General features: G+C 42.6%; 2 protein-coding genes across 6 annotated transcripts in view; one reads left to right on the top strand and one right to left on the bottom strand.

Moving 5' to 3' along the window:
• INTS6 (integrator complex subunit 6) overlaps positions 1-26681 on the top strand; it is a 123255-nt gene that overhangs the window by 92286 nt on the left and 4288 nt on the right. For 2 of the 5 annotated variants that reach the window (XR_010582599.2, XR_012426975.1), the window contains 3 exons: positions 8083-8242; positions 15964-16156; positions 17944-18122. The gene's annotated coding sequence lies outside the window, so the exon portion shown is untranslated. Of the gene's footprint in view, positions 1-8082; positions 9232-15963; positions 16157-17943; positions 18431-23814; positions 24455-26681 lie in introns of those variants that run through there. The other 3 variants (XR_006693614.3, XR_010582597.2, XM_015438974.4) reach the window with 3 other exon arrangements.
• SERPINE3 (serpin family E member 3) lies at positions 323-25410 on the bottom strand. Its single transcript, XM_045377159.3, has 9 exons — positions 25353-25410; positions 24234-24311; positions 23748-24020; positions 17938-18171; positions 15164-15373; positions 13989-14187; positions 7281-7381; positions 1038-1124; positions 323-586 (listed from the first exon to the last, which is right to left on the bottom strand). Exons 3-9 carry the CDS (start codon positions 24001-24003, stop codon positions 447-449), a joined length of 1227 nt encoding a protein of 408 aa, XP_045233094.2. The 5' UTR covers positions 24004-24020; positions 24234-24311; positions 25353-25410; the 3' UTR covers positions 323-446.

Here is a 26681-nt window from a genome sequence, read left to right as displayed (position 1 = left end):
TTAAAAGTACTAGGGCAAACATTTGATTTTTGAGAAAGATCAACAGAACAGTATAGAAATCCAGGTGCATTCATTAGAATACTAGGATCACAAGAGGACTACTCTGGTATACTCTAGTGACCTGAAAAAAAAACTCTAAAATGATAAGAAAGCTAGGGGACAAAGGGAAAAAAAGGGAAAGATTTATAATTTATTTTGCTTTCATAATTTTTCCAAGTATCTTCAGAAGTAGAAATCTATAGCATTTTTTAAAAATCTACATTAACTATATATGAGCTGAGAGAATGAGAAGGTAAAAAACATGGAGGATAAGTTTCTTTGTACTTATGAAATAGTTCCCTTTCTTAGGATACAAGACAGCAACTGGGAAGCTTCTGAAGCACCATAAAAACAGCTAGAAAGAATGCTTATTTTTGAGGGGATAGTGGACAAATGAGCCCTTGTTGCTAGAGAGACACTGATAAATAATTTATCTGAATCCTGTCAAAAAACACTGTAATACCTGTGTTAGGTTCTCTCAGGAAATAGATGAATGGCCGATCTGCTTTAAAAGTAGGAATCCGAGACCTTTTCAATAACAGCAGAGCTGCAGGAAAGAAAGAAGAATCCCATTGCATTTTCTGTGCATTTTTAAGAAAATAACTATTGGTTATGAAGTAAGTTATATACCATTTTTTAAAAGAAATCAAAGCATCCTAATGGCATTTCATTGTTTACTGTTGTGATGGGGGTGCAAATGGGAAAATTAAAAGATGCCATCTAGCCAATCCTGTCTCCTGTTTTGAACACATTCCATGGAATAAATTCCTTATTGAAGGTAACTTTCAGAATGATTTTTATAGGATGGGTATCTCCTCTTCCCCATCATTTTTCAAAAACTTTTTATTTTCTTTAGTGTTCCTTTTTAAAAAGTGCTATACCACACCTGAACTTGGGGGTTATGGAAAGATTCAGAAGTGTGAAGATTCAACTAGGTACATTTAAGAAAGGTAGATATGGGTGAGCAGTGTGACTGGGTATTCTCTGTTTGAACATACCTGTGGCTCCAGATGCCTTGGTGCCTTCCTCCAAAACTTCAATCTTGGCCTTGTGGATTGCTTCAGAAACATAAAAGCCATCTTGGCCTAACCGCAGAAAATGATAGAGATGTGAATTGCTCATTAACATTTTTCTAACACATTTAGAACACATTCTTTAAAAATGTACTTACAAAATTTATAGTATCCAATGCTGCTTACTGTGTAGCTAGGGAAAGAGTGGAAAATTCTCGTTTTTGTTTTTACTGGAGGCTCAGGTAGCTGTTTGGAAAATTCTTAAGGTTCAATATGTTACCAAACTTTCAAAGCTTTTAATTTGTTAAATATATGTAATCTCTCCCAAAATAATATTCAGAGCACTGCCCCATTTTTTTTTTTTGGTGGTTCATTTTCAGAAATGATTTCTAGTTAATACTACAATCCCTCCTTCAGCCAGTATTTCCAAAACTTCAGTGATCATAAGAATCACCCAGCTATGTGTTAAAATGCAGATTCTGTAGCCCAGGAATCATTTTCACCAAGCTTCAGAGATCATTTCCCTTGAGTGTCTTTTTGGACTGCATTTTAAGAGCCACTTTAAAATGACAAAGTCACAGGATTTTATCACAGGCTTTATTGAGGCACAATTCAGAGTAATATGAATGTGTCTAGTGTTGCATGACTGCATTCTGTATACTTAGGTGTATCAGTTATGCAATTAATATGCCTCATGGGCTAGAATCTACAAAGCAGAGCAGTTAGTATAAATGTTCTATGTGCTAAGTTTCACAGATTATAAGTTTAGCAAATAGGACTAAGTGATAATTTAGAGGAATTGGCTGATTTTTGTAAGCTAATCATTAGCCATTTTTAAACAGCTCCAAAGACGAAAGGATACTTGATGACACAGTAAAAAATGAAAGATTTAGAACCAAAAGAAACTTAAGAAATCATTCAGTCCAATCCTTTCATTTTAGAGTGAGCTGTTAACTCATCTGAGATCACACACCTGAAAAGCAGAGTTGAGAATATTCTGATTGAAAGCCCACTCCCATCCCACCCCTCCACTCCACTCAAACATTCCCACCTTTCAGAAAGTGTATGCTAGTCAACTCCAACATGCCACTGGGAGGTATCTGTGGCATGAATGTTAAAATAATCAGTTTGATGAACACATATGTGAGGGAGCTTTGTTTCATCTTAGACTTAACGCTTAAATTGGTTTGTGTTTGTCACGCACATACGGGAGATAGCCCATGAATGCCATGAGAGAATAAAACCAGACCAAGGTAAAGAATATGCGGCATTCCATCCATCTTGTAAGTAAGGTGTGCACAGAATGTTGTGAGTTGGCTATATTCACTGTAAGGAACAGGTATTTTCCAGCATCAGTGAAGGGGACAGGAAGGGCCAGAGGAAGTAAAAATCAATAGAAACATTCACTAGTGTCACTTGTCCTAAAACCAGTGAAGAATTTGATTCATTTTAGCAGTTGGTATTTTTCTGTAGGGTCTTTAAGAAACAAATTTCACTATCATTAATAATTATCCCCTCTTACTAGCTAATTAAGCAAACTGAAATGCAGTGCCAAAGTTACAAAGAGAGCTTTAGGGTTAAAGAATGGTTATTTTATGAGAGTCATGAGAGGGTTTTACTAATTTCCATGACTTCATTACTATATAGGATGGTGTCTGAACATTTTAAATGAATGTTGGTGATATAAGCAGAGATTCACTACAAAACCCCTTATCAGCTAACATGTCTCTGTGTTAGTCTGGGCACCTTGGCAGTGTGAGAAATGGGACCAGTTGATGTGGATGAGTCTGGTTAGATGGTCCAGGCTATTTCAGTATTTTGAAACTGCAACTGAAGAGTTTCATTTAAATGGTTTCTCTCCATCAGACTATAAGAGTGGTCCAATAATTGACATATGTTTGCACAGCCATAAACCAAGGTCCATAGCCTATGCATGCCATGCCCCAGCATCAGCATCTTTTAAATATTATCTCTGGTAAGAGTTGACATTTCAAAAGACCAACATATGTGATAAAAATGAGAATTTGGGAGTCATCTGTGGTTTTGCATTTTTCCTACTGCTTGATCTTATATTACAGATTCCTATTATTTTTTATTGAGTACCTTTTGAAATATTTCACAACTAATGAACCTAGAAGAAGTCAAGCACAAAGGGATTCTCCTGGTCTTTTTCTACTCCCCTGAAGTGTTGGCAGCTGCTTAATGCCATTGAGGGGCATACACCCTGTTTTCCCAAAAGTTGTTCTCAAGATTGTTTACAGGTGGCATTCTATAAAAGGATTCCATGATTAATTATATGTGGGAGATACTAAACAGTTTTGCACTCGTGTTTTCAGTAGGGGACTTCTTAGAGCTGCTAATCTGCTAACTTTTATAGTGGATCTCTACGGGACAATTATAATACGTGGTGTTAAACCATGGAACCACCCACACCATTCTCTGTCCCAGATTTACAGGATTAGCATTTTGGGAACATACTGTGGGAAACTGTAGCCCACCATAAACCCCCTTGCTCCTACAATACATTCTGTATACAAAGCAAAGGGGTGATACTCTTCCTACCCTCCTTGCTGGCATACTCTCCACTCTTCTTCTGTAACATCTTCTAGGGTGTTTATCTTCCTTTTTAGACTATTAGCTCCTAGAAAGCGTAAATGATGTCTTAATCATTTTAAATATTTCTTTGCCCAACTTACATTAAGAATACTTGGTACATAAATGTGTTTAGTAAATGCTGGATGAATTAATAATAGACACCCCTTACCACTATACAAATGGCCTTAATGTTCTTTAACCTTGTTAAACTTGTAAGGAAATGCCGATTGGTGTTTGTAGAACCATAAAGGCATGGCATAGGATGGGTCATCTGCAAGTCTCAGCCAAATGATTGTTTCAGTGCTTTGTTGGTGGAGACCATTATTCTTTGTGTGTGGCTGGTCATACTCAAAAGTTTAAAAGGTGTGGCTGGTCATACTTCGTAACATGATGTTGTATAAACATTGTGTCCCTACATTTAATCCTCAGCTTCTCATAAATCAGGATAAACATATCATTTGCTGTTTTGTCTTTACAATTATTATTTTCTGTAGGCAGAGTTAGTGGCTTTTAAAATGTTATTGCCAGAACTTGTTTCTAGTTTATCTTTTTCATCTTGTCACTTAGTTGCTAACACTAAGTGTTGGGGAGAGGAGGAGAGAGAGAGAGAGAGACATAGTACCCGGCCCAGGATAGAGAGAGAGAGTGCTAAGAAGAATCTGAAATGGCCTTTGAAATTAGGCTATGGTTAGTTGCTTTCTCCATTTGTCTCCTCTAGCCCACTCCGCACCTCTTTCTATTGCAATTCTGACCAGACATCTGGTGTGGCATGAGTTAACTTATGTAACTTCCATACTCAACCAAACAACTCTGGTAGTTTGTTCATTTAAGTCATAGTAACAGAGAACTTGTACTTCTTACCGAGCAGAGATTGAAAACTACCTACTTACAAAAGCCAAGAAGAAGACAGTTTCTTCAGAGTTTCAAGTTTGTGCACAAGGAGTATTTTGTGGACTAGGAGGCATGGGTCTATATCAAAGCCTGCTGATCCTAAAGCCAGCGGGATTGCTTAAGAAGAGTACCTTTAGCTGGCATCTTCAGTGTGAGTGAAACGGGAATTACTCTTAAAAGCTGCATAACATCTAGTATCAAGGAGACTGGGGGGAAATTACACTCTGGTTTCAGTTGGGCCTTGAAATAATATTTAATGAGTCCTTCAGGCAGCAAAAAAAATATTTGATGCCAAGAAGGAAGAGATGAGTGACTTGTAAATGGGGAAAGAGAACTTGAGTAAAATGATTCTGGGACCGAAAGGCCAAATGTCTGCTGTGGTTGTTGCAGTTCCATCAATAGCACAAAACTGCTTGGTAATCCCTTGTAAACTGGAAGAAGAGAGGCCAGCATTTTCTGATCACTTACTCTCTGGCAAGGTCTCTGCTGATGCCATCTTTATGTAAATGATTTTGTTTCTACAATTAAGGTGTGTGGTGAGTGGTAGCTACCCCCATTTTAAGAATGAGGAAACTATTTCTTGGAGAGATTTGGTGGCCCTGTCTCTAGAATATTAAGATGAAAGCCAATTTGGGCAGAGAAGTGGTTAGTCTCTTGATTATGTTTAAAGAAGGACATTAAGAAGCAATACTTTGGTTGGCAATCTTTTTCTATAAAGGTCCAGATATTAAATATTTTAGCCACTGCAGGCCATATGGTGTCTGAGATCTCAACTACTCAATTTTGCTGTTGTAGCAGGAAAGCAGCCATAGATGATTTATGAATGAATGAGAGTGGCTGTGTTTTAATTAAACTTTAGAAAAGTAGGTGGTAGGCCATTGTTTGCTGACCCCTGCTTTAGAGGAACAAAACTTCACGAGAGAAAATTACCAGGCTGGCACGTTTTGTCAGTAGGAAATGTGCCATCACTTGGCACATGATAATTGCTTGATAATTATTAAATAAGCCAGATCTGCCTGCCTACCTTTCTGCTGGTTTGAGCAAATATAAGTAGATTTGAATTGCATTAAAAAAAAAAAAAAAAGGTTTGGTATCAAAAGGTACTTTTAAAACCAAGTTACTTATTAGATCTTGCCAGAGGAGTTTGTGGACCTTGGAAGTCTTCACCAATAGGGGAGCTACATGATGTGTGTTAAGATCAGTCCTGTTTGAGAACACAGGGTTGATGGCACATTAGAATGTACTTTTAGGACATAAAAGGGAGAGCTTTAGGAGTTATGAAGGGACAGTCAGTAAGCCCTAGTGATTCACTGAATATAGTGATGTAGAAGGAAAGGTCAAGAATGGTCTTAAAGTTTTGAACTCTGATTTTCAAAATCACCACCAACAACAGGGATGCCATGACTGAGCTCTGGAGTTGCAAGAAGACACTGGTTAGATTTTGCACATTATCAAACATAGAATTCTCTTAAGTTCTTCATCCCTTGCTCTTTCCTTGCCCTCTGATCTTTTCTCTTCAGTATTCCTCCTTTCCCTGAAATGTCAGATTATGCCTGTGTCAGTAAGGAAAGTTTCTGTTTGAGTCATTTGACCAAGTCAACAATATTTACTTGGTATCCCACTGTGTGCCCAGCATCGTTGTGGACACTATGCCCAAACTTGACTATTGCTTTGCTTATCTCTTCGCGTGTTCAGGCAATGAGTACAGAGCTGGTAGATTTTAAACTCTGTAGAATAGATTCTCACTCCTGTGTTTTATTTGATAAGTAACTCTGTCAATCTGGTCACATCTAAAGCCCAAACCAAGACTTCTTTTGTGGGTCAAAATCTCAATTTTCCTGTGATTGCTTAAGAAGGAAGATTCTGAGCCAAAATTTAGAAAAGTCCATATTATGATGTTCTAGAATTCAAAATAGTGATTTTCAAGCTCTTCAGGTAAGGGAAATGTCAAGGCCAATGGAAATACCAGCTACAGTATCATCTTTGCACAGATAATTTAATATCCAGAGTAGAAACAAACCTGAGCCTCTCAGTTGGCAATAGTTTAGTTAATGGTGTCTTGAGAGGATTGTAGAACATAGGTTCTGGCATTCACTCCCTGTTTATATTTGATATAAATTCCCTATCATAAGCAAACAGCATGTATTGATTGGTAGTAGCAATTCAACTATGTGCAAAGAAATTCAACATGGTTGGTGGAAAGGAGAACATTTTAAGGCAAGGTTGTAAGAGCCTGGGTAATTTGAAGAAAGGAAATTGGACAGATGAGGGAAGGTTTCAAGACTAGCTTATTAGAAGAGGACAGAGAAGGTATAGGGAAGGAGAGAGGAAAAGGGTGTAGAAACAAAGGGTGCCTGTGAAGCTGATGGAACAGCAGGAGGTCATAATGAAGAATCTATTGCTGCAGCAATGCCTTGGGTCCACTCCTAGTCATGATGGTTAGAGGGAGGGTCTCTTTATTGTGTACTGTGGACATTGACCCCATGGTGAAGGTGGTATCTGAAAACCGTGATTAAGGCCTGAAGAAACATCCCTTCCTCACAAGATCTGACCCAAATTTGACTGTTAGTAGAAGCAACACATTTTTATATCAAACAGAGCACCTTTCTTAATCTTTTACATAATGTTGACTCTGATTGTTTACCACTGAAGGCTCTGTGGAAACGAGAATCCCTTAATCAAAGTATTATAAAACTGCCCCAAACACAAGGCTAGAAAGTTTGGAAGAAGAACCATTTTTACCTGAAATTCCTTTTAAGTTAGCTTTGAGTGGATCGAAAAGATCAGTGACTCCCCAAGAATTTAAAATGCTTTTTAAGTTGAATTGATTTTGGATCCTAAACCTGAAAAGCAAAAACAAACCATCAACTTTCAAAATTCTCACTCAATATGCTTTCGTGCACACCACATGAAGTCCGAAGTCCCTAACTTGGAAGTCAGGCTGGCTCCACCAGATTTATTTCCAGCTTCATCTTCCATGGTGCCTTCCCATAAGCCCTAATCTGACCACACAGAGCTCTTCCCCACCTCTGTACTCTTGTTCCTGCTGTTCATTCTAAGTCTTCCCATTGACTTTGATTATCTTTTAGTTATTATCCATTTTTCAGTTGTTACCTCCTCCTCCTTTTCTTCAGCTATTTTGTGACCTTTGGTTCTTAAAGCCCCATTAACACCTTGTTTTGCTCTTATGATATATAGAACATTCTGCTTCCTATTAGCGTCATTTATGATATTGTAAACTACCTGAGAAGAGTGGCTATCCCAATTCATTTTTTAAACACTTTTTTTTTTTTGAGATGGGGGTCTCCCTATGTTGCCAGGCTAGACTCGAACTTCTGGCCTCAAGTGATCCACCTGCCTTAGCTTCCTGAGTAGCTGGGACTACAGGTGTGCCCCACTGTGCCAGGCTCCAATTCGTTATTATTTCTTAATAAGAATTAATATTTAATGAGTGCTTACATTATGCTAGATACTATAAGAGCTTTATGTGGATTATCTCATTTCATCTTCATATAACTATGTTATTATTATCCTCATTTTACAGATGGGAAAATCAAGACTTAAAGAGTTTAAGAAACTTGCCCAAGATGACATAATGAGTATGTGATGGACCTCGATTCAAATCAAGCCTGTGTGTGTGCAGAGTCCATGCTCTAATCACCTACATTTTGCTACCTCCCATCTCGTGTGGCATCTCACTTATAGTAGGTGCAGAAAAGAGGCTGTTGACTAATTGCCTTATTGACAATTAATAGAGTATTTTATTTAATAGAGTGTTTATACTGGATAAAATATATTTTCATATTTGCCGTGTGCAGTTTATGCCTTTGGAGCACAGTAGGAAAAGAATGGAACTTAAAGCCTTGGTTTTCCTAGTAAACCCTTTGAGCATAAAGAATCAGCACACCAATTTTATATTTCCCCAGGAACAAGGCATTTAAAGGTTTACTGTTGAAAAATCCTTTAAAAGAGCTGCTGATATTATTTTTCTTTGAAAATATAAAAGATCAAAATGAAAATTAGATGGTCTTTTTCTATAAATAATACAGAACTTGTAGGAGAGTAAAAATATTGAATAAGACCATTTAATATCAAAGGTCTTCATTGCTATACAAGACAGTGTGACTCATACTTTAACCAAAAATATCATACTTTCTCATAAAGGTATATTTTGAATCTTCAGAATAGTTTCCAAAAAAGAAATATACTTTCTCCAAATATGCTGACATTTCTCAAAAAAATTTTTGGACCATCTCTTATGAAATTTTCTTAAATACTGAAAACACATCCTTTTTGAAACCTCCAGTTGCTGAAACAGTGGTTATGAGCATGAACTTGGGAATCCAATGTCTGAGTTTGAATCCTGGATCAAGTAACTACCTGCATAACTAGTAACCTTCGCGGGAAGTTACTTTACTTCTGTTTGTCTCAGTCCTCATTTGTGAAATGACCATAATTGTAATGCGTGTTTGTAGGGTTGTAAAGATTAAATGAATGAATCCTTGTAAAGTGCTTGGAACAATCCCCAGCACAGCCCATGCACTTACTGTTACCATTGTGATTTTTAAATTATTTTTCAATTATATTGAGAAAGAGTTAATTAAGGGCTATTTGAAACTAAATGTGATTTTTGGTGGGTGATACATTTTTTGTAAACTAAAAACAGCAGTAAAAGTGAGGTATGACTATAAAAGCTTAGAGTGATTGTCTTGTATGGCTATGAAGGCAGATCCAGAAGAAATGCTACAAAAATAACTTGATTAAAAAAATACCCTTTACCAATACCAGACAAGGATATTACAAGAAAGACAAATTACAGACCAATATACCTTATGAATATAGATGCAAAATCTTCAACAAAATATTAGCAAATTGAATCCAACACCATATAAATCTCACCATGACAAAGTGGGATTTATCCCAGGAATGCAAGGTGGGTTCAACATATGAAAACCAATTAATATACTATACCATATTGATAGAATAAAGGACAAAGGCCACACCACCATCTCAATAGATGCAGAAAAAGCATTTGACAAAGTCCAACACCCTTTCATGATTAAAAACAAACAAACAAACATCAAACATACAACAAACTTTGGATAGAAGGTAACTTCCTTAAATTGATGAAGGGCATCTACAAAATCCCCACAGCTAGTATCACACTTTACAGTAAAAGACTGAAAGGTTTCCCCCTAAGATCAGGAACAAGATAAGAATGTCCACTCTGACCCCTTCTATTTCACATGCTACTGGAGGGTGAGTAGGACAATTACATGAGAAAAAGAAATAGAAGGCATCCAGGTTAGAAAGAAAGAAGTAAATCTATCTCTGTTCACAGATGACTTGGTCCTATACATAGAAAACCCTAAAGAATCCACACACACACACAAAAAAAACCTATTAGAGCTAATAAATGAGTTCACTGAAGTGCAGCATACAAGTTTAAGATACAAAAATCAATTGTGTTTGTATACACTATAGAACAATCTGAAAATAAGTAAAAATTCAAAGGAGTCAAATACTTAGAATAAATTTAATAAAAGAAGTGCAAGACTTGCATATGGAAAACTACAAAACATTGTTGAAAGAAAGAAAAACTTAAAGGAAAGATATTCTGAGTTCATGGCTCAGAACACTTAATATTGTTAGAAAGTAATACTCGCCAAATTGATCTATAGATTCAACACAATCCCTGTCTAAATCCCTCCTGCCTTTTTGGCAGAAATTGACAAGCTGATCCTAAAATGTATATGAAAATGCAAGGGGCCCAGAATAGCTAAAACACTCTTGAAAAAGAAGAAAGTTGAAAGACTCACACTCCCGATTTCTAAAGTCACTGCAAAGCTACAGTAATGAATACTGTGTGGAACTGGCAAACAAACATCTATGACTATAGGATAGAATTGAAAGTCCAGAAATAAACTTATACATTTATGGGCAATTGATTTTGAAAAAGATGCCAAGAAAATTCAGTGGAGGAAAGAAAAATCATTTTAACAAATGATTTTGGGACAAAGGGATAGATACACAAAAAAGAATGAAGTGGAATCCCTACCTCATATGATATACAATGATTAATTCAAAATGGATTAAAGACCTGCATATAAGAGCTAAGCCTATAAAGTTCTTAGAAAAAAACATAAACCTAAATTTTTGTGACCCTAACTAGACAATGGTGTCTATTCAAAAGAATATGGCATCAAAAGCACAAGAAACAAAAGGAAACATAGATTAATTGAGCTTCATCCAAATTAACAACTTTTGTGCTTCAAAGGACAGCATTGAGAAGTGAAAAGAAAAACCACAGAATGACAGAAAATATTTACAAATCGTAAATCTGTTAAGGTACTAGTATCCAGAATAAAGAACTATTACAACTCAATAACAAAAAGACAACCAATTTAAATATGGGTAAATCATCTGAAATAGACATTTCTACAAAAAAGACATTTCTCCAAGTACGTGAAAAGATGCTCTACCGCATTAGTCATTAGGGAAATGCAAATGAAGTGCACAATGAGATACTACTTCACACCAACTAGAATGACTAAAATAAAAAGATGGTCATTAAGAAGTGTTGACAAGGATGTGGAGAAACTGGATTCCACACACATTGCTGGTAGGAATGTAAAATGCTGCAGTGACTTGGAAAACAGTCTGGTAGTTCTTCAAAAGGTAAAATGTAGGGTTACCACATGACCTAGTAATTGCATTCTCAGGTGTATATCCAAGATAATTGAAAATATATATACACACAAAAAATGTGCACTTGATTGTTTCTAGTTGCCAACAAGTTAAAACAAGTCAAAATGTGTCTAGGCACCCAAATATCTATAAATTGATGAATAGGTAAACAAAATGTAGTATATCAATACAATGGAATATTATTCAGTCATAAAAAGGAAGATAGTATTGATTCATGCTACTATGAACCTTGAAAATATTATGCAAAGAAGCCAGACACAAAAGGCCACATATAGTATAATTTCACTTACATGAAATTCTGGAATAGGCAAATCTATTGAGAGCAAGTATCAGAGGTTGTTGGGAGGTGGGGAGGGGAGTTGGGAGTGACTGCTAATGGATATGGGGTTTCTTTTTGAGGTGATGAAAAGGTTCTGGAATTAGTAGTGATGGTTACACAACTTTGTGAATATACTAAAAACCTCTGAATTGTGTACTTTAAAAGGGTGAATTTTATAATATGTGAATTATATCTTGATTTTTTAAAAAAGAAACACCCCTAGAAAAGCATAAACCACACACCATGATAATCAGCAGCTCCTGGGAGGAAGGGCAAAACTCTTTTTGAGTATGTGGGATCTGGTGGATTTTAAGAAGATATATATTATGTCTAATATCAAAACACTGTTCAGCCTTCTATGTTGACCTAATAATCAAATGTTTTATTCATTACATACATATTTGACATTATTAGTCTTTCTTGTGGGACATCACATGATTGTGGTTATAAATAACCCTTAACACATTCTTGGTTTTCTTGATTATTTCTTTAGTATGCTAAGCATCCCTCATGAAGATTAACAGTCCCTATGCACTTTTTTATTTATTTATACATAAAAGGTTACTTTGGAAGCTAGACACCATAATTCATCCAGAATCTACCAGTGCACTGCTTGGTGATGTGTAACCTGAAAGCACATCTCATAGTCACACAATTTTGCATTGCTACCCACAGTGTGCAAAATTTTTTGCTCTTGTTAAACAAAAAATGCCTGCTGATTGTAGAGCAGGTCATACTAAAAGAAGAATGAGTGATTTGAGAGAATGAGAGGTAAATTCCTGCCTAAAAGCTGACTTTGTGTCTTTCATGATCCAAAGCTTATACCTAAATCTAGACCTAAGACAGTTTTTACTTTTTCTGTTTTGTTCCCCAAAGGATTTAAAGCTAGCTTAAAAACAAACAAATAAAAACTTGGTTAGTTTTACTTGTGAAATAACTTAATTTTCCTAAAAACCTCTATCCTTCTTGGACAGCAGTCTTGGTAGTCTTAAGGAGATTTTTTTAAAAAAATTATCAGAATGAGGTTAAGTGCTAACTAATAGTTGTGTTACTAAGATTTCTGCCTTGGCTTGCCTTCCCCGCCTGCCAGCGTTTTTCAGGATCACTGCTTGAGGGTTTGAGACTTCTAAAAGCAGAATCAGGACAGTGGAGAGTTCTCAGTGGAGCTGGGCATTTCCCTGGGGTCTCTTCCAGGGAAGAGCTGCTCCAAGATGAGGCCCACCATCTGTCTCTTAAACCCAAAAAGGTTGTGGCAAATTCCCGCAGCAGCCTCCTTTTCTCTCTACTTTTGACATAGAACGCTGCTCTTCCTTCCCTTGCCAAGTTTCTCTCAAATATAATAGGAAGATTAGGGTTGCTTCTGCTCTCTCCCTGAGAGATCTGTTGAAATATTCAGTCTTTGTGTTTTGGTTTGGGTTCCAAATATTTCGTTTTGAGAGATACACTTTACCTTAGAGTTAAGTGCACCTTTTGCCCTGGGCTATGCCAGATCTCACTTTAGACCTTGGCCCTTAACTTGCTGGGTCTCTCTTTGTATGTTTTCCTTCTAGTGCATAGATTTATTTTTAACTCCTTGAGGGAGTACTGCCGAGGACTTTGCCTTTGCCTACTGGAAGCCCAGGCAGTGGAGAGAGGCCAAGGCAGCTAGTGGCTACTGGACAACATTCCTTGCTTAATGCTGGTCAAAAAATGGTTATAAATGTACTCTGATTTCAAATATATCACAGAAGCTCATCATTTAAAGAAGCCCTAAGAGGAATCTTTTTGTAAAGTTATGAGTTTCACTAATATATTTTGTTTTGAAAAAGCAAAATAGAATGCTGCCACTTCACTTTTTGATTTGTATTTGTACCTATTGGGTCTTCTTAAAGGAGAGTTCACCTCCATTTAGAAAGAATGAGAACCTTCTGCATAGAGACTTAAAGTGTCATATTTTTATGTCTTAATTTGGCATCTGATCAGAATTTTATCTGTACTTGCTCAGTTACATAAGTCATCTTATCTCTTTGGTTTTGGAAAAATGGCAGTTGTATACTCTTACGATGGGATAAGATTTGGGGAACGTTCCTACAAGGGAACCATGAGCATTTCCTCTCCAAAAACTGGTTGTGGCCTAGGGCTGGATCAGGGGTCCTCGGGGGGCTCCAGTCCAGCCCAGTGAAGGCAGAATATCTTGTCCTGGGAAGACTCTGGGAAGTTAGTTCATTTCAGTTTCAGTCTGTGCCGTGAGCTAGCCAGCAGTGGCTCTGAAATGGACTCAAACTCTAGGGTCACTTCCTCTTGGCCTAACTTCTGGGGGTACACATTAAACAAGTCATCCCAGTGGCTAAGCACAGACCCTAGAGGCAGACCACCTGTGTGCAAATCTACGCTCTTCTGACTGCTGGCTGCACAGCACCTGTGAGGGGGACTCAGCTGCTCACCTGGGCAGGAACACATCCATCCTGGCTCTCCTCAGGCTGGTGGTCCAGAGGTGGATGGTGCTGGCTGTGAGGTGTGGCTCAGTGTGGCTCAGGGGGATGTCTTTGTCACGGGGCACCACCAGGAACAGACTCACTGCACTTCCCAGGTAAGGCAGCTCCAGCACCCCCACCTGATGTCCTGCGGTGTCTTGGAACTGACCTGAGGGTACAGTGGATCAGAGGTCAGCTCTGTCCCACGAGCCAGGAGAACGAACCAGTGCCAGACCCTGAGAGAGGCTGGCTCAGAGGACTGGAAACAATAAAACGGAGCATCCACCCCACCCTCAGGAGGCAGTTTCAGGCCAAAGACTGTTGGGTGATATGGTCGTTTTATAAAAATCCTAGACCTAGAGTCTTTAAGATACCCTCACAGGACCAGAGCCAAAGGCTCTGTAGGGCTGGGTAGGGGGGGATGATGGCACGTGTAGAACCACATAGAGTAGTGCCACCTTATCCTTGGCAGATATGCTCCAAGAACCGCAGTAGAGGCCTGAACCTGTGTATGGTAATGAGCCCTGCATATACTACGTCTTCTCGATCTGATAACCGAGATGGCTACTAAGTGACTAATCAGCATACTGTAGACAGCCTGGAGATGCTGGACAAAGGGATGATTCCTATCTCAGGTGGAACAGAGAAGGACATCAGGAGATTTCACCAGACTATTCAGAAGGGCGTGCAATTTAAAACTTGAGAATTATTTGTGAAATTTTCCATTTAATATTTTCTGATGCGGATAACTGAAACTTCAAAAAGCAAAATCATGGATAAGGGTACAGGGTACTACTGTACCCGGCCTTAAAGGAACAGCCAATTCAATCCGGGCCTATTGTGCCTGCCAGGGTGGCAGTTTGGTCCAAATTCTACTAGTGCAGAAGGAAATGTCAAGCATAAAACTGAGTTTCTCTTCCACATCTGTGTCTTTTCACCGTCCTGTCAGAGCACACTGTCCAACACTCCTCTCTAAAGTCTCCGGGCACCCTAGTCTTTCCTTCCACCATGTGCGCCCAGTCCAGCAGATGGACCCTGCAGAAACACATCCCGATCCCTTAGGAGCAGGGACCTGGCCTCCTCTCTCCTGCCCTCCGGCCCGGGCTTCCTCTCCCTTTAGACAAACCAGCAGGGGCAGAGCTCACCGTAGTTGACCTCGGCCATTTGGTGCATCATGGGGACCTGAAGGACGAGGCCGTGGGCACAGGTGAAAGGCAGGATCTGTGTGTCTGTGGAGGAGAATCTCTTCCGCCAAGTGCCTTGGAAGGACATGGTGCTCACAAGCACAAGCTGAGCAAATGCTGCACCAACTTGCTCCCACGGCCAGCCACCAGGGCCCTCACTGGGGCCCTCACCTGCAAGCAGGAAAGCAAGGGGGCCGTGGGTTAAATGTGCACTGAAACTGAACCGAACCCAGTGCATGTGTGGACAAGGAGTTAAATGCTAAAGTTAAATGCAGAGTTAAAACGTGAAAATGAAGGTCTTTTTGCTTAAGGTGGTTTCTCTTCATCTTACAATATCTTTTCAATTTACTTAAGAATATTTAATTCCCTGTCTCAGCTCCTTGTGCTGTCAAGGACCCAAGGCACCAGGAGCTGCTCTCAACTTTTGGGGACTGTTGAGTGATATGGTCATTTTATAAAAATCCTAGACCTAGATAGAGTCTTTAAGATACCCTCACAGGGCCAGAGTCAGAGGCTCTGTAGGGCTGGATATGAGGGTGACAATGATACCCCCTGCTGGGGGATGAGGGTGTGGAGAGGGAAATGGAAGTGAGAACTCAGAAGTCCTGACACCTGCATGACCACTCAGGGGAGGTGGGGGCAGTGAGGCATCTCTGGAGTTGAGTTGGTAGCATATTTATTAAAATCTGTTAATTGCAAATCGATATGTGTTTATAACCAGCTGTTGCTGAAGACCCTGCTTTTTATTCTTTTCTGAACAGGTTGGGATGCTGCTACTGGTTCTGTTTGGGGCCATTTCCTAGGAATTATTAGACATTCCCTCCCCAGGCAGACCCTTGGAAGGAGTATGTGCTGTGATGGGAGATCCTGCACAATGTCGCCCCCAGTCCCCACCCTGCCCTGCTGCTGAGCTGAATCTCTCACTGAGCCTTTGCTTAGACAACAATATTCAAGGTATGGTCTTTGGAGGGCTGCAGTTAAAATTTCATGCAGTGCCAGAAAGAGGAGAAGGCAGACCACCCCTAAGGGGATAGTTTTTGTCCCAGCTGTTTATTTGTTTAATAAGCACACACTTTATGCTAGGCTCTGTTCTAAGTGCTTTAGCAAATCCTCACCAACACCTCCTAACAGTTCTATTGTTATTCCCTATTTCACAGGTGAGGGAACTGAGGCTCAGAGAAGTTGGGCAAGGTCACATACTTATGAGGGGTGAAGCCACCATCCACCCAGTTAGCCAATGCAATGTGGATTGCATTGAAATAGAACCCCAGCAGCTCCATGGAAAGCTTGGATTTGAACCCAAGCAGCCTGGCTCTGGACTCTGTGCTCTGAGCAACTGAGCCAACTGCCCCTTTTTCTTAGAGGACAATCAGCCTGCATTGGGAGCTGCTTCTCTGGCCTTATGCCCTGGCAGCACAAGGATCTGAGCAGGGAATTAAACATATTTAAGTAAATTGAAAAGACATGGTAAAATATGAGAGCGAGAGAGAGAACTTTACCACAAATGATGTTAATTTTTGCATTTAATTCTGCCATCCTTGTCCATACACTCACCGTTTTCCATTCAGTCACAGTATACATATCACTTCCTATTCTGCCTTTTTTTTTTTTTTTTTTTTTTTTTTGAGGCGAACTCTCACTCTGTTGCCCAAGCTGGAGTGCAGTGACACAGTCTTGGCTCACTGCCACCTCTGCCTCCCGGGTTCAAGTGATTCTCCTGCCTCAGCCTCCCCGAGTAGCTGGGATTTCAGGAACATGACACCATGCCCGGCTAATTTTTTGTTTTTTTAGTAGAGATGGAGTTTCACCATGTTGGCCAGGCTGGTCTCGAACTCCTGACCTCGTGATCTGCCTGCCTTGGCCTCCCAATCCTATTCTGCTTTTTAATCAACACTGGGTCTTGAATGTTCTCCACATTGCTGTGAAACTTTTGAAATGATCAAGGATGCTGGAGCCAGACTGCCTGGGTTAGAATTCTGGCCTGTGGACCCTGGGCAGGAGGCTGAGCTTTCTGTGCCTCAGTTTCTCCAATTATAGAATGGAGAGAGTAATAGCGCCTACCCCTTAGGATTATTGTGAGGGTGAACTGAGATAATCAACTTGGAGCAGTGCTAACTAAATAAACTAAACACTCGATAAGCGTTCATTATTTTAATTATCTTTTGTAATAATTACAACTGCATAACATGCAGGTGCTGTGCTACACTGATTCACCCCTCATTGCAGGGCAGCGAGGCTGTTTGTAAGTCTCTTTATTCAATAACGCTGAGCTAAACATCTTATTGTGTGTAACTTTTTCTTAAATTATTTCCTTAATCTACATTCCCAGGAAACCCTTTTTTTGGCTCCTATTGCATTTTGCTGTCACAGGTAGTTTATTATAGATGACAGCAGAGCTCAGTGGGCGAACAGTTGCATGGGACAAAGCCTGTGGGGTCCTCTGAGTTGGGAGGCTCTGAAGAGCACACTTCTTTGTTCTTGTGTGTTCTTGTGGCTCATGTGTGTGTATATGTGTGCCCATGTGTATATTTGTGTGGGGGAGGGTCAGAGCAGGAAAAGTGGCAGAAAGGGACTCAGTGTCCCCTTGTCATTCAAGGGTAGGATCTCCTAAGAGGACAAACTTCTGCTAAAATTGAAGATGGCCTGAGCACCATGGCCTCTGACAAGTGATGGGTGAGACTCTTTCTCTGCAGCCCTCTGACTTAGCCTTATTGAAATGGACAGTTTTCTTTTACCTGCAGTCTGTCTGGAAGCCCCTTCGCTAGTCTGGATGGCGGTGCTGTTGGGCTCACCGAGGTCGGCTGGTTCCAGGCTGCTGTTGGCCCACCAGGAGACCTGCTCCACAAAGCAGGGGGACAGTGGTGTTCCCACTTGCACAAAAAGGCTGCAGGCCAGCTCCATCTCGGCGCCTTGGCTGGAGGTGGGTATTGTGGCATAAACAGCATGCAAGAAATCTTTCACCCTTTGGTCTGTGAAAAACAAGTTGGGATAAGTTGACAATGGTGAGTGTGAGTAAGGAGTTAGCACAACCTCCAGCGCACATTGTATTGAGATGGAACCCCAGCAACTCCACCCTTGCTCATAAAATTCATCTACCACACAAAGCCAGTTTGAAAAAGTCATAGCTAATGTGCTCAGGAATCAGCCTGGATCCACCAATTAAAAGTTGGGAAGAAACCATGCTAGAATCTGAAAGAAATCAGGCTGCAATGAAGTCAAATAGAAAAATACTACCAACATCCTGTAGATGAATAGAGGTTGTTCTTCCTTAATTTCCTGCCTTAGGAAGGTTGATGTGTGCTGGAGTAGATTTTCTAGGGCTGGGAAAACAGCAGATCCACCATGCAGGGTGATGGGGTTTCAAACACAACATCAGGAGATTTATGTGCAATGTCACAGTGACAATGATGGTAGGTGGCCAGGATGTTGTACTGTCAATATGTCTTGTTCAGGGCTTTAAATCCATTCCCACAACTGCGTGTCATGAGCCTGAGTAACATTTGGATTCAGCCTTGTGTAGAACTATGCTTTCAATTTGAGAAACACAGAGGAAAGGTAAGAACTCCTCCCATCCCCCCTTTCCCTAAGACCCAGCAGACAGCTTGTGTTTTTAATGTCAGTGAGAGGCTGCAAGAATGTCAAGGAAATAATAAGCATTTGAGAGAGTCGATAGCTTCCACCTTCATGGATGGCAGCTGGACTTCTATTTATTTACTGTTTATACAGGAGATTGCTTCCTTCTCTCCATGATCAATAGTGGATTTTGTTTTCATGTTATTATTCACAAGCTGCAGCTTCCATCCTCCCCCAGGCATCCCTTAGGCTGGAACGAGGGCTCTTGCCTGCTGGTGAGTCCAGACACAGTTGCATACCCCAAGCTTCACATTCCTGACACATGCAAGCTGAGTGTTTCCAGAAGTGAAGCCCCCTTGCTTAGGCTACTTCTACTCCCTTTTAGGCACAGCCCTGCAGTTATCTACAAACCCTCCCTGTGAGACAAAATGCTGGGTATCTTTTCCTCCACTACCTGGCTCCAGCTGGTTTTCACTGGGCTGAAACTCTCACTCAGTTGGGGTCTGTCCCCTCTGACACCCTTCATGTTGCAGAAGCCAAGCCAGGAGGCAGCAGCAGACCCCCGAGTTTCCTGGCTAATGTTCTCTGGAGGCACAGGAACCCAGAGTCTACCCTTGCCAGGGCCCCTAGCCACGAGGCTGCAGAGGACATTAGTAGGCAGACATCACTTGTCCACAATATGTTCACTACCAAAGCTGCTTCTGAGAATCCACAATTGCAAAAGATTGACTCAGAATCTTTATCTCATGAATCAGCCTAACTTAAGTGCTTGTATTTGAGTGTAGTAAGAAAAAAAATGGATAAAAACATACTTATAATCAGATTTTACTCTATCGAGGAAGGTCACATGTATTTCTAAGATCACATTCCTAGGAATATTGACTGTCTGCAGAGAAGAACTGAAACACTTCCCTGGTCCATAGTGTGATGTGACCTGAGGAATGGTCACAGAGCTCTCCTCTCCATCTTTCCACCCTCTCTGGGCCAGGGGACCACATTCTTTTAGTCAGAAATATTACAATAGCAGAGTAAGTTGACTTGAAGTGAATTTTTGTGTGAAATCTTTTCCTGCCCTAGCCTAGTTTGTCCATGCATATTTGCACACAGGAAGAACATTTTTAGACCCACCAGAATATGCAATGACAGGGTGAAAAATGCTGGAGGTTAACTGTGTTTATAGACATTGTGCTAAACACTCAACACTCCTGATCACACTGAATGCTTTTGACAGTCCTGTGAATTGAGGGCTATTATTATCGCTATTTTATAGATGAGAGAGCAGAGGCCCAGACAGATTAATAAAGGTGCTCAGTGTCACCCAGGTATAGGTGGTGGGGCCTTACTGCCCTGCCCACCCACAGGGTGAGGAATGGGTGGGCTGGGACGACCCTGCCTAGGACAGCTTCATTCCACTTGGAATGAACACGAGGCCACAGAGCTCATAGCCTCTTTTTTTTTTTTTTTTTTTCTGTCTTTGCTGAATTCCTAGCTACTAGTCTAGGAAGGAAAAAGTATGTGCGTGAGTGTCTGTTTTAGCTGGAGCTGGTAGATTGGTTCTGAGGTCAAGCATTGAGCTGAGGCACTGAGCAGAGGCAGAGGTGAAGCTGACCTGGCATTCGAAAGACTCATGCTGCTGCCAGCAGAGCTGCTCTAAAATACATAATCCATAGAAATAAGCTAGCAGATCTGGCACTGGCTAGAAGTCACAGATTTATAAAAGCAGGTTGGTCAAAAGCATGGGCTCTGAAGCCAGGCAGCCTGGGCTTGAGTCCCAACTCTGCCGCTTATTGACTCTGTGACCTTCAGCAAGTTGCTTCAACTCTCCGTGCCTATTTGCCCATCTCTAAAATTAGGATGATAATAAAATTATCCTCAACAGAGCTGTTGTGACAATTAATTCAATTAATGTTTGTAAGTGCCTCCAGCGCTGCCTGGCACCTGGGAAAGCACGATGCTAGGGCGTGTCAAATGAAACTGAAACATTGCCACGAAACCTGTTAGGTTAAAAGGAAACCTTAAAATTCAAGGGTCACTACTATTCCAAAGTCTGAATGCCTTCTGTCACAGACCTGTCCAGTGATCACTATTCCCCACTTGCACGCCATAGGGAGCTGAGCTCCCTATCTCCCAGATAGCCTGAGTAGCAGAGTGAGCTGGAGAGAGTGAGTGTGAGCGTGAGCAGGAGGGTGAGCTGGAGAGAGTGAGTGTGAGCAGCAGGGTGAGCTGGAGATAGTGTGAGCAGGAGGGTGAGCTGGAGAGAGTGAGTGTGACTGTGAGCAGCAGGGTGAGCTGGAGATAGTGTGAGCAGGAGGGTGAGCTGGAGAGTGAGTGTGAGTGTGAGCAGGAGGGTGAGCTGGAGAGTGAGTGTGAGTGTGAGCAGGAGGGTGAGCTGGAGAGAGTGAGTGTGAGTGTGAGCAGCAGGGTGAGCTGGAGAGAGTGAATGTGAGCACGAGGGTGAGCTGGAGAGAGTGAGTGTGAGTGTGAGCAGGAGGGTGAGCTGGAGAGAGTGAGTGTGAGTGTGAGCACGAGGGTGAGCTGGAGAGAGTGTGAGTGTGAGCAGGAGGGTGAGCTGGAGAGAGTGTGAGTATGAGCAGGAGGGTGAGCTGGAGAGAGTGAGTGTGAGTGTGAGCAGGAGAGTGAACTGGAGAGTGTGAGTGTGAGGAGGGTGAGCTGGAGAGTGAGTGTGAGTATGAGCAGGAGGGTGAGCTGGAGAGAGTGTGAGTGTGAGCAGGAGGGTGAGCTGGAGAGAGTGTGAGTGTGAGCAGGAGGGTGAGCTGGAGAGAGTGAGTGTGAGTGTGAGCAGGAGAGTGAACTGGAGAGTGTGAGTGTGAGGAGGGTGAGCTGGAGAGTGAGTGTGAGTATGAGCAGGAGGGTGAGCTGGAGAGAGTGTGAGTGTGAGCAGGAGGGTGAGCTGGAGAGAGTGTGAGTGTGAGCAGGAGGGTGAGCTGGAGAGAGTGAGTGTGTGAGCACGAGGGTGAGCTGGAGAGAGTGTGAGTGTGAGCAGGAGGGTGAGCTGGAGAGAGTGTGAGTATGAGCAGGAGGGTGAGCTGGAGAGAGTGAGTGTGAGTGTGAGCAGGAGAGTGAACTGGAGAGTGTGAGTGTGAGGAGGGTGAGCTGGAGAGTGAGTGTGAGTATGAGCAGGAGGGTGAGCTGGAGAGAGTGTGAGTGTGAGCAGGAGGGTGAGCTGGAGAGAGTGTGAGTGTGAGCAGGAGGGTGAGCTGGAGAGAGTGTGAGTGTGAGCAGGAGGGTGAGCTGGAGAGTGAGTGTGAGTGTGAGCAGGAGGGTGAGCTGGAGAGAGTGAGTGTATGAGCAGGAGGGTGAGCTGGAGAGAGTGAGTGTGAGTGTGAGCAGGAGGGTGAGCTGGAGTGAGAGTGTGAGCAGGAGGGTGAGCTGGAGAGAGTGAGTGTGAGTGTGACCAGGAGGGTGAACTGGAGAGTGTGAGTGTGAGCAGGAGGGTGAGCTGGAGAGAGTGAGTGTGAGTGTGAGTGTGAGCAGGAGGGTGAGCTGGAGAGAGTGTGAGTGTGAGCAGGAGGGTGAGCTGGAGAGAGTGAGTGTGAGTGTGAGCACGAGGGTGAGCTGGAGAGAGTGAGTGTGAGTGTGAGTGTGAGCAGGAGGGTGAGCTGGAGAGAATGAGTGTGAGTGTGAGCAGGAGGGTGAGCTGGAGAGAGTGAGTGTGAGTGTGAGCAGGAGGGTGAGCTGGAGAGAGTGAGTGTGAGTGTGAGCAGGAGGGTGAGCTGGAGAGAGTGAGTGTGAGTGTGAGTGTGAGCAGGAGGGTGAGCTGGAGAGAGTGTGAGTGTGAGCAGGAGGGTGAGCTGGAGAGAGTGAGTGTGAGTGTGAGCACGAGGGTGAGCTGGAGAGAGTGAGTGTGAGTGTGAGTGTGAGCAGGAGGGTGAGCTGGAGAGAATGAGTGTGAGTGTGAGCAGGAGGGTGAGCTGGAGAGAGTGAGTGTGAGTGTGAGCAGGAGGGTGAGCTGGAGAGAGTGAGTGTGAGTGTGAGCAGGAGGGTGAGCTGGAGAGAGTGAGTGTGAGTGTGAGTGTGAGCAGGAGGGTGAGCTGGAGAGAGTGTGAGTGTGAGCAGGAGGGTGAGCTGGAGAGAGTGAGTGTGAGTGTGAGCAGGAGGGTGAGCTGGAGTGAGTGTGAGTGTGAGCAGGAGGGTGAGCTGGAGAGAATGAGTGTGAGTGTGAGCAGGAGGGTGAGCTGGAGAGAGTGAGTGTGAGTGTGAGCAGGAGGGTGAGCTGGAGAGAGTGAGTGTGAGTGTGAGCAGGAGGGTGAGTTGGAGAGAGTGTGAGTGTGAGCAGGAGGGTGAGCTGGAGAGAGTGTGAGTGTGAGCAGGAGGGTGAGCTGGAGAGAGTGTGTGTGAGCAGGAGGGTGAGCTGGAGAGAGTGTGAGTGTGAGCAGGAGGGTGAGCTGGAGAGTGAGTGTGAGTTTGACAGGAGGGTAAGCTGGAGAGAGTGAGTGTGAGTGTGAGCAGGAGGGTGAGCTGGAGAGAGTGAGTGTGAGTGTGAGCAGGAGGGTGAGCTGGAGAGAATGAGTGTGAGTGTGAGCAGGAGGGTGAGCTGGAGAGAGTGAGTGTGAGTGTGAGCAGGAGGGTGAGCTGGAGAGAGTGAGTGTGAGTGTGAGCAGGAGGGTGAGTTGGAGAGAGTGTGAGTGTGAGCAGGAGGGTGAGCTGGAGAGAGTGTGAGTGTGAGCAGGAGGGTGAGCTGGAGAGAGTGTGTGTGAGCAGGAGGGTGAGCTGGAGAGAGTGTGAGTGTGAGCAGGAGGGTGAGCTGGAGAGTGAGTGTGAGTTTGACAGGAGGGTAAGCTGGAGAGAGTGAGTGTGAGTGTGAGCAGGAGGGTGAGCTGGAGAGAGTGAGTGTGAGTGTGAGCAGGAGGGTGAGCTGGAGAGTGAGTGTGAGTGTGAGCAGGAGGGTGAGCTGGAGAGCGTGAGTGTGAGCAGAAGGGTGAGTGAGTGTGCATGTGGGCAGGCCTCTTACCATGGACAGTGTACCCCAGGGCATCTGCCAGCTGCTGGCCAGTGCTCCCTTCTGCTCCAAACTGCAGGATCTCCAAGGGGAGGGACACACCAGCAGGAGAGATGACGAAGTTCGTCTCGTTTCTACACGCGGCCACACTCTGGTAGAGGCGAAGTGCAAATTCGGTCTTCAGCAATGTCATTCCTTCACGGAGGTGGCCATTTGCTTGGAGGAAGCAAGAGTGAAGGAGGAAGAGGGTGACCAGGAAAGGTGGCATGGAGGCTGGGAGGGTTTCTGCAATTCAGAGGGAAGAGATGCAGGGTAGGCTGGAAACTGGTGATGAAAGAGGACTGTATCCCACAGAGGACTGGGACCCCCAGCTCTCCTTTTAGGGGCTGGGGACGGCTGAGGGAGACATGCATTGAGCTGTCTTGGTTACCCACCCTGAGGCCCACCCGCCTGGGCTGCAGAGCTGCACCCTCTTGTTTCAGCATTAGAAATACTCACTGTGGTCCTTTGGAAGCCAAACTGTGGGTCTGAAGATCTGCTTCGGCCACTTACTGGATGTGTGACTTTGGCAAAGCCCTGGTCAGATCAGAAGCAAAGCATTGTGTTGGGAAAAGAAATGTAAGAGGTAATCCTACTCATTGTTCTTGGTATTTAGCCAGCTTATAGCTGTGCCGTGTCTATCAGGAATAATAATAAATAATTATCTACTATGTTAAAAAGGACTTTGTACATTTGCAGTTAATCGTCCCAACAATGTCACTAGTATCTGTTATTACATTTCATCTATAAAGGGATGATTGAACCTTTGAGGCTCAGTGACTCATTTATATGGGGAAAGAAACAGGGCTGTGACTCAAATCCTGCTCTTCTATGGTAGTATATACAATTTTGAGAATACCAATGTGCATTAAAATGTTGATACGTGAACTAATTGTACCTCGAATATCAGAATTCTTGTGATGCCAATTTGTCTCTAAAAAAGAATATTTTCACAAAGATAGTTCCTACCACAGAAATGTACTCTTCCAAGGAAGAGAGATCATTAGCTAGAAAATAATGCAAGAAGAAAAAGGCAAAGCAAAAAAATGTTTTCGATGACCATGCCACACATCCAGCCAGCAGCAATTTTTGCTAAGTTATCTAACTGTGGTATCATACCAGACTGATGTAAGAAGAGGTCCAGAGTCACTTCCTGGATTACCCTGCAGCTCACATTCACACTCACTTCTCCAGCTCACCCTGCTGTAGAAGTTTGCAAGCAAGGCCACTGAGCGTGATGGTGCCTATTTTAGGTAAAGGTCCAAGATAGAAAACATCCTCTTTTTTCCAACCCTTCCTCCCTGCAGCCAAGTACAAATGCAGTGCTTGGATGACCTTGGTACACAGGTCTCGGTCTCTCTCTCTCTCTCTCTCTCTGTGTGTGTATGTGTGTGTGTGTGTGTGTGTGTGTTTGTGTCCCAGCCCAGGATCATTTGCAAAACTCTTAAGCCCCAGGGTTATTGCAGCTCTTATAACCTCCCACCTCCCACAAGAACACTCTCAGCAATCAGACCTTGATGCCCCTGGGCTCCCCATGAACAAATCCCTGTCATGGCTCACCTCGAATGAGCCACTTACTCACGGACTTTTGTATCACTGTTGCACCTTTCCTTGCTCAATTCTGTTCTTGTGGGTCTCCAGCATTCATGTGCTCCCCTTTTAAAAAAGTGGAGCAGAATCTGCTTTGAATCACAAGACAGCGCAGAGAGGAAGCTGGCGATTGCCGTCTCTGCCGGCGATGTCTCTACCACTCGGTCCAAATTCCTGGAGCCTGGAGGTCCTGCAGAGAGCCAGGAGAAGCAGCCCAGCCCAGGGCAGCAAAGCCCAGATCAGAAACAGAGCAGGGCCATGGGGGGAGCCAGCCACACCCGTCAAGCCTTCTTAGGCTTGTGACCTGGTTGTACCAGCAAGGAACCCCTCATCCAGCCCTTTGTCACATTGAGGAATTCCACTGATAACTTTGCTTATTGGGCTTTTGCTGGGTACCAGGTACCTAATGCTTCCCCCCTCCTCTTGTGAATAAAACAATAAATCAGTCATTGGGCACGACTTAATTCAGCAAATGAAAAGAAATTCTGCAAAAGAGAAAACAACGCAAGATATGGCACAGTCAGTTTGGAGCAAGGTGACTTGCCTCATTTATTATTAATAAAAGTGAATGCACTAACTTATATATATAACTTGAGCTATTAATAATCTGGTTCCTCTCAGATACAACAGTTAGTAAGTCCAATAACTAATTTGAGAAAGAGACCATGTTGTCAATGAGTAGACAGATATTTTTGAAAAATATGAGCAGGTTCTGTCAAAAGTCTATCCTTGTGATCAATTCAGAATTACATACATTTCTATTAAGGACTTAGGCCTTGTATTAAGTTCAAAATAGATGGTAGCTTATATCTGGTTACAGATTACAGAAGAACTAAATGCAATTCTTAATAATTATGTCTCAGGCATCTGTAAGTGTTAATATTTGAAAATCAATGGACTGTTTTCACTTGACAACTACCCATACCCCTGTAATCAGTGGGTAATTCACTTTAAGGAGTTTTATTACTGACACCCAAACCTGGGATTGTTTACATGTCTTAGGATAGTTACAATTCTATAACTGCATCACATAAAATATCCCCAAATCTTTACTTTAGATTCAGTGCCTTGGACTCTAAGCCATAGTATGAAAGGAGAATAAACAGGTTTAACTTATTCTGTAGCACCCAGAGAGGGCATGTCATTCATCCATCTGTCCATCCATCCATTCATCCATTCATCCATCAATCCATCTGTCCATCTGACTGTCCATCCATCCATCTGTCCATGCATGCATGCATGCATGCATCCATCCATCTATCCATCCATCCACCTATCCATCCATCCAACAAATATATCTTGATCACCTGCTTGGTC

Source organism: Macaca fascicularis, chromosome 17, assembly GCF_037993035.2.
Source record: "Macaca fascicularis isolate 582-1 chromosome 17, T2T-MFA8v1.1".
In the NCBI taxonomy this organism is placed as follows: domain Eukaryota; kingdom Metazoa; phylum Chordata; class Mammalia; order Primates; family Cercopithecidae; genus Macaca; species Macaca fascicularis.
Note: the sequence above shows the minus strand (reverse complement) of the source record. Positions and strands in the feature narration are given on the sequence as shown.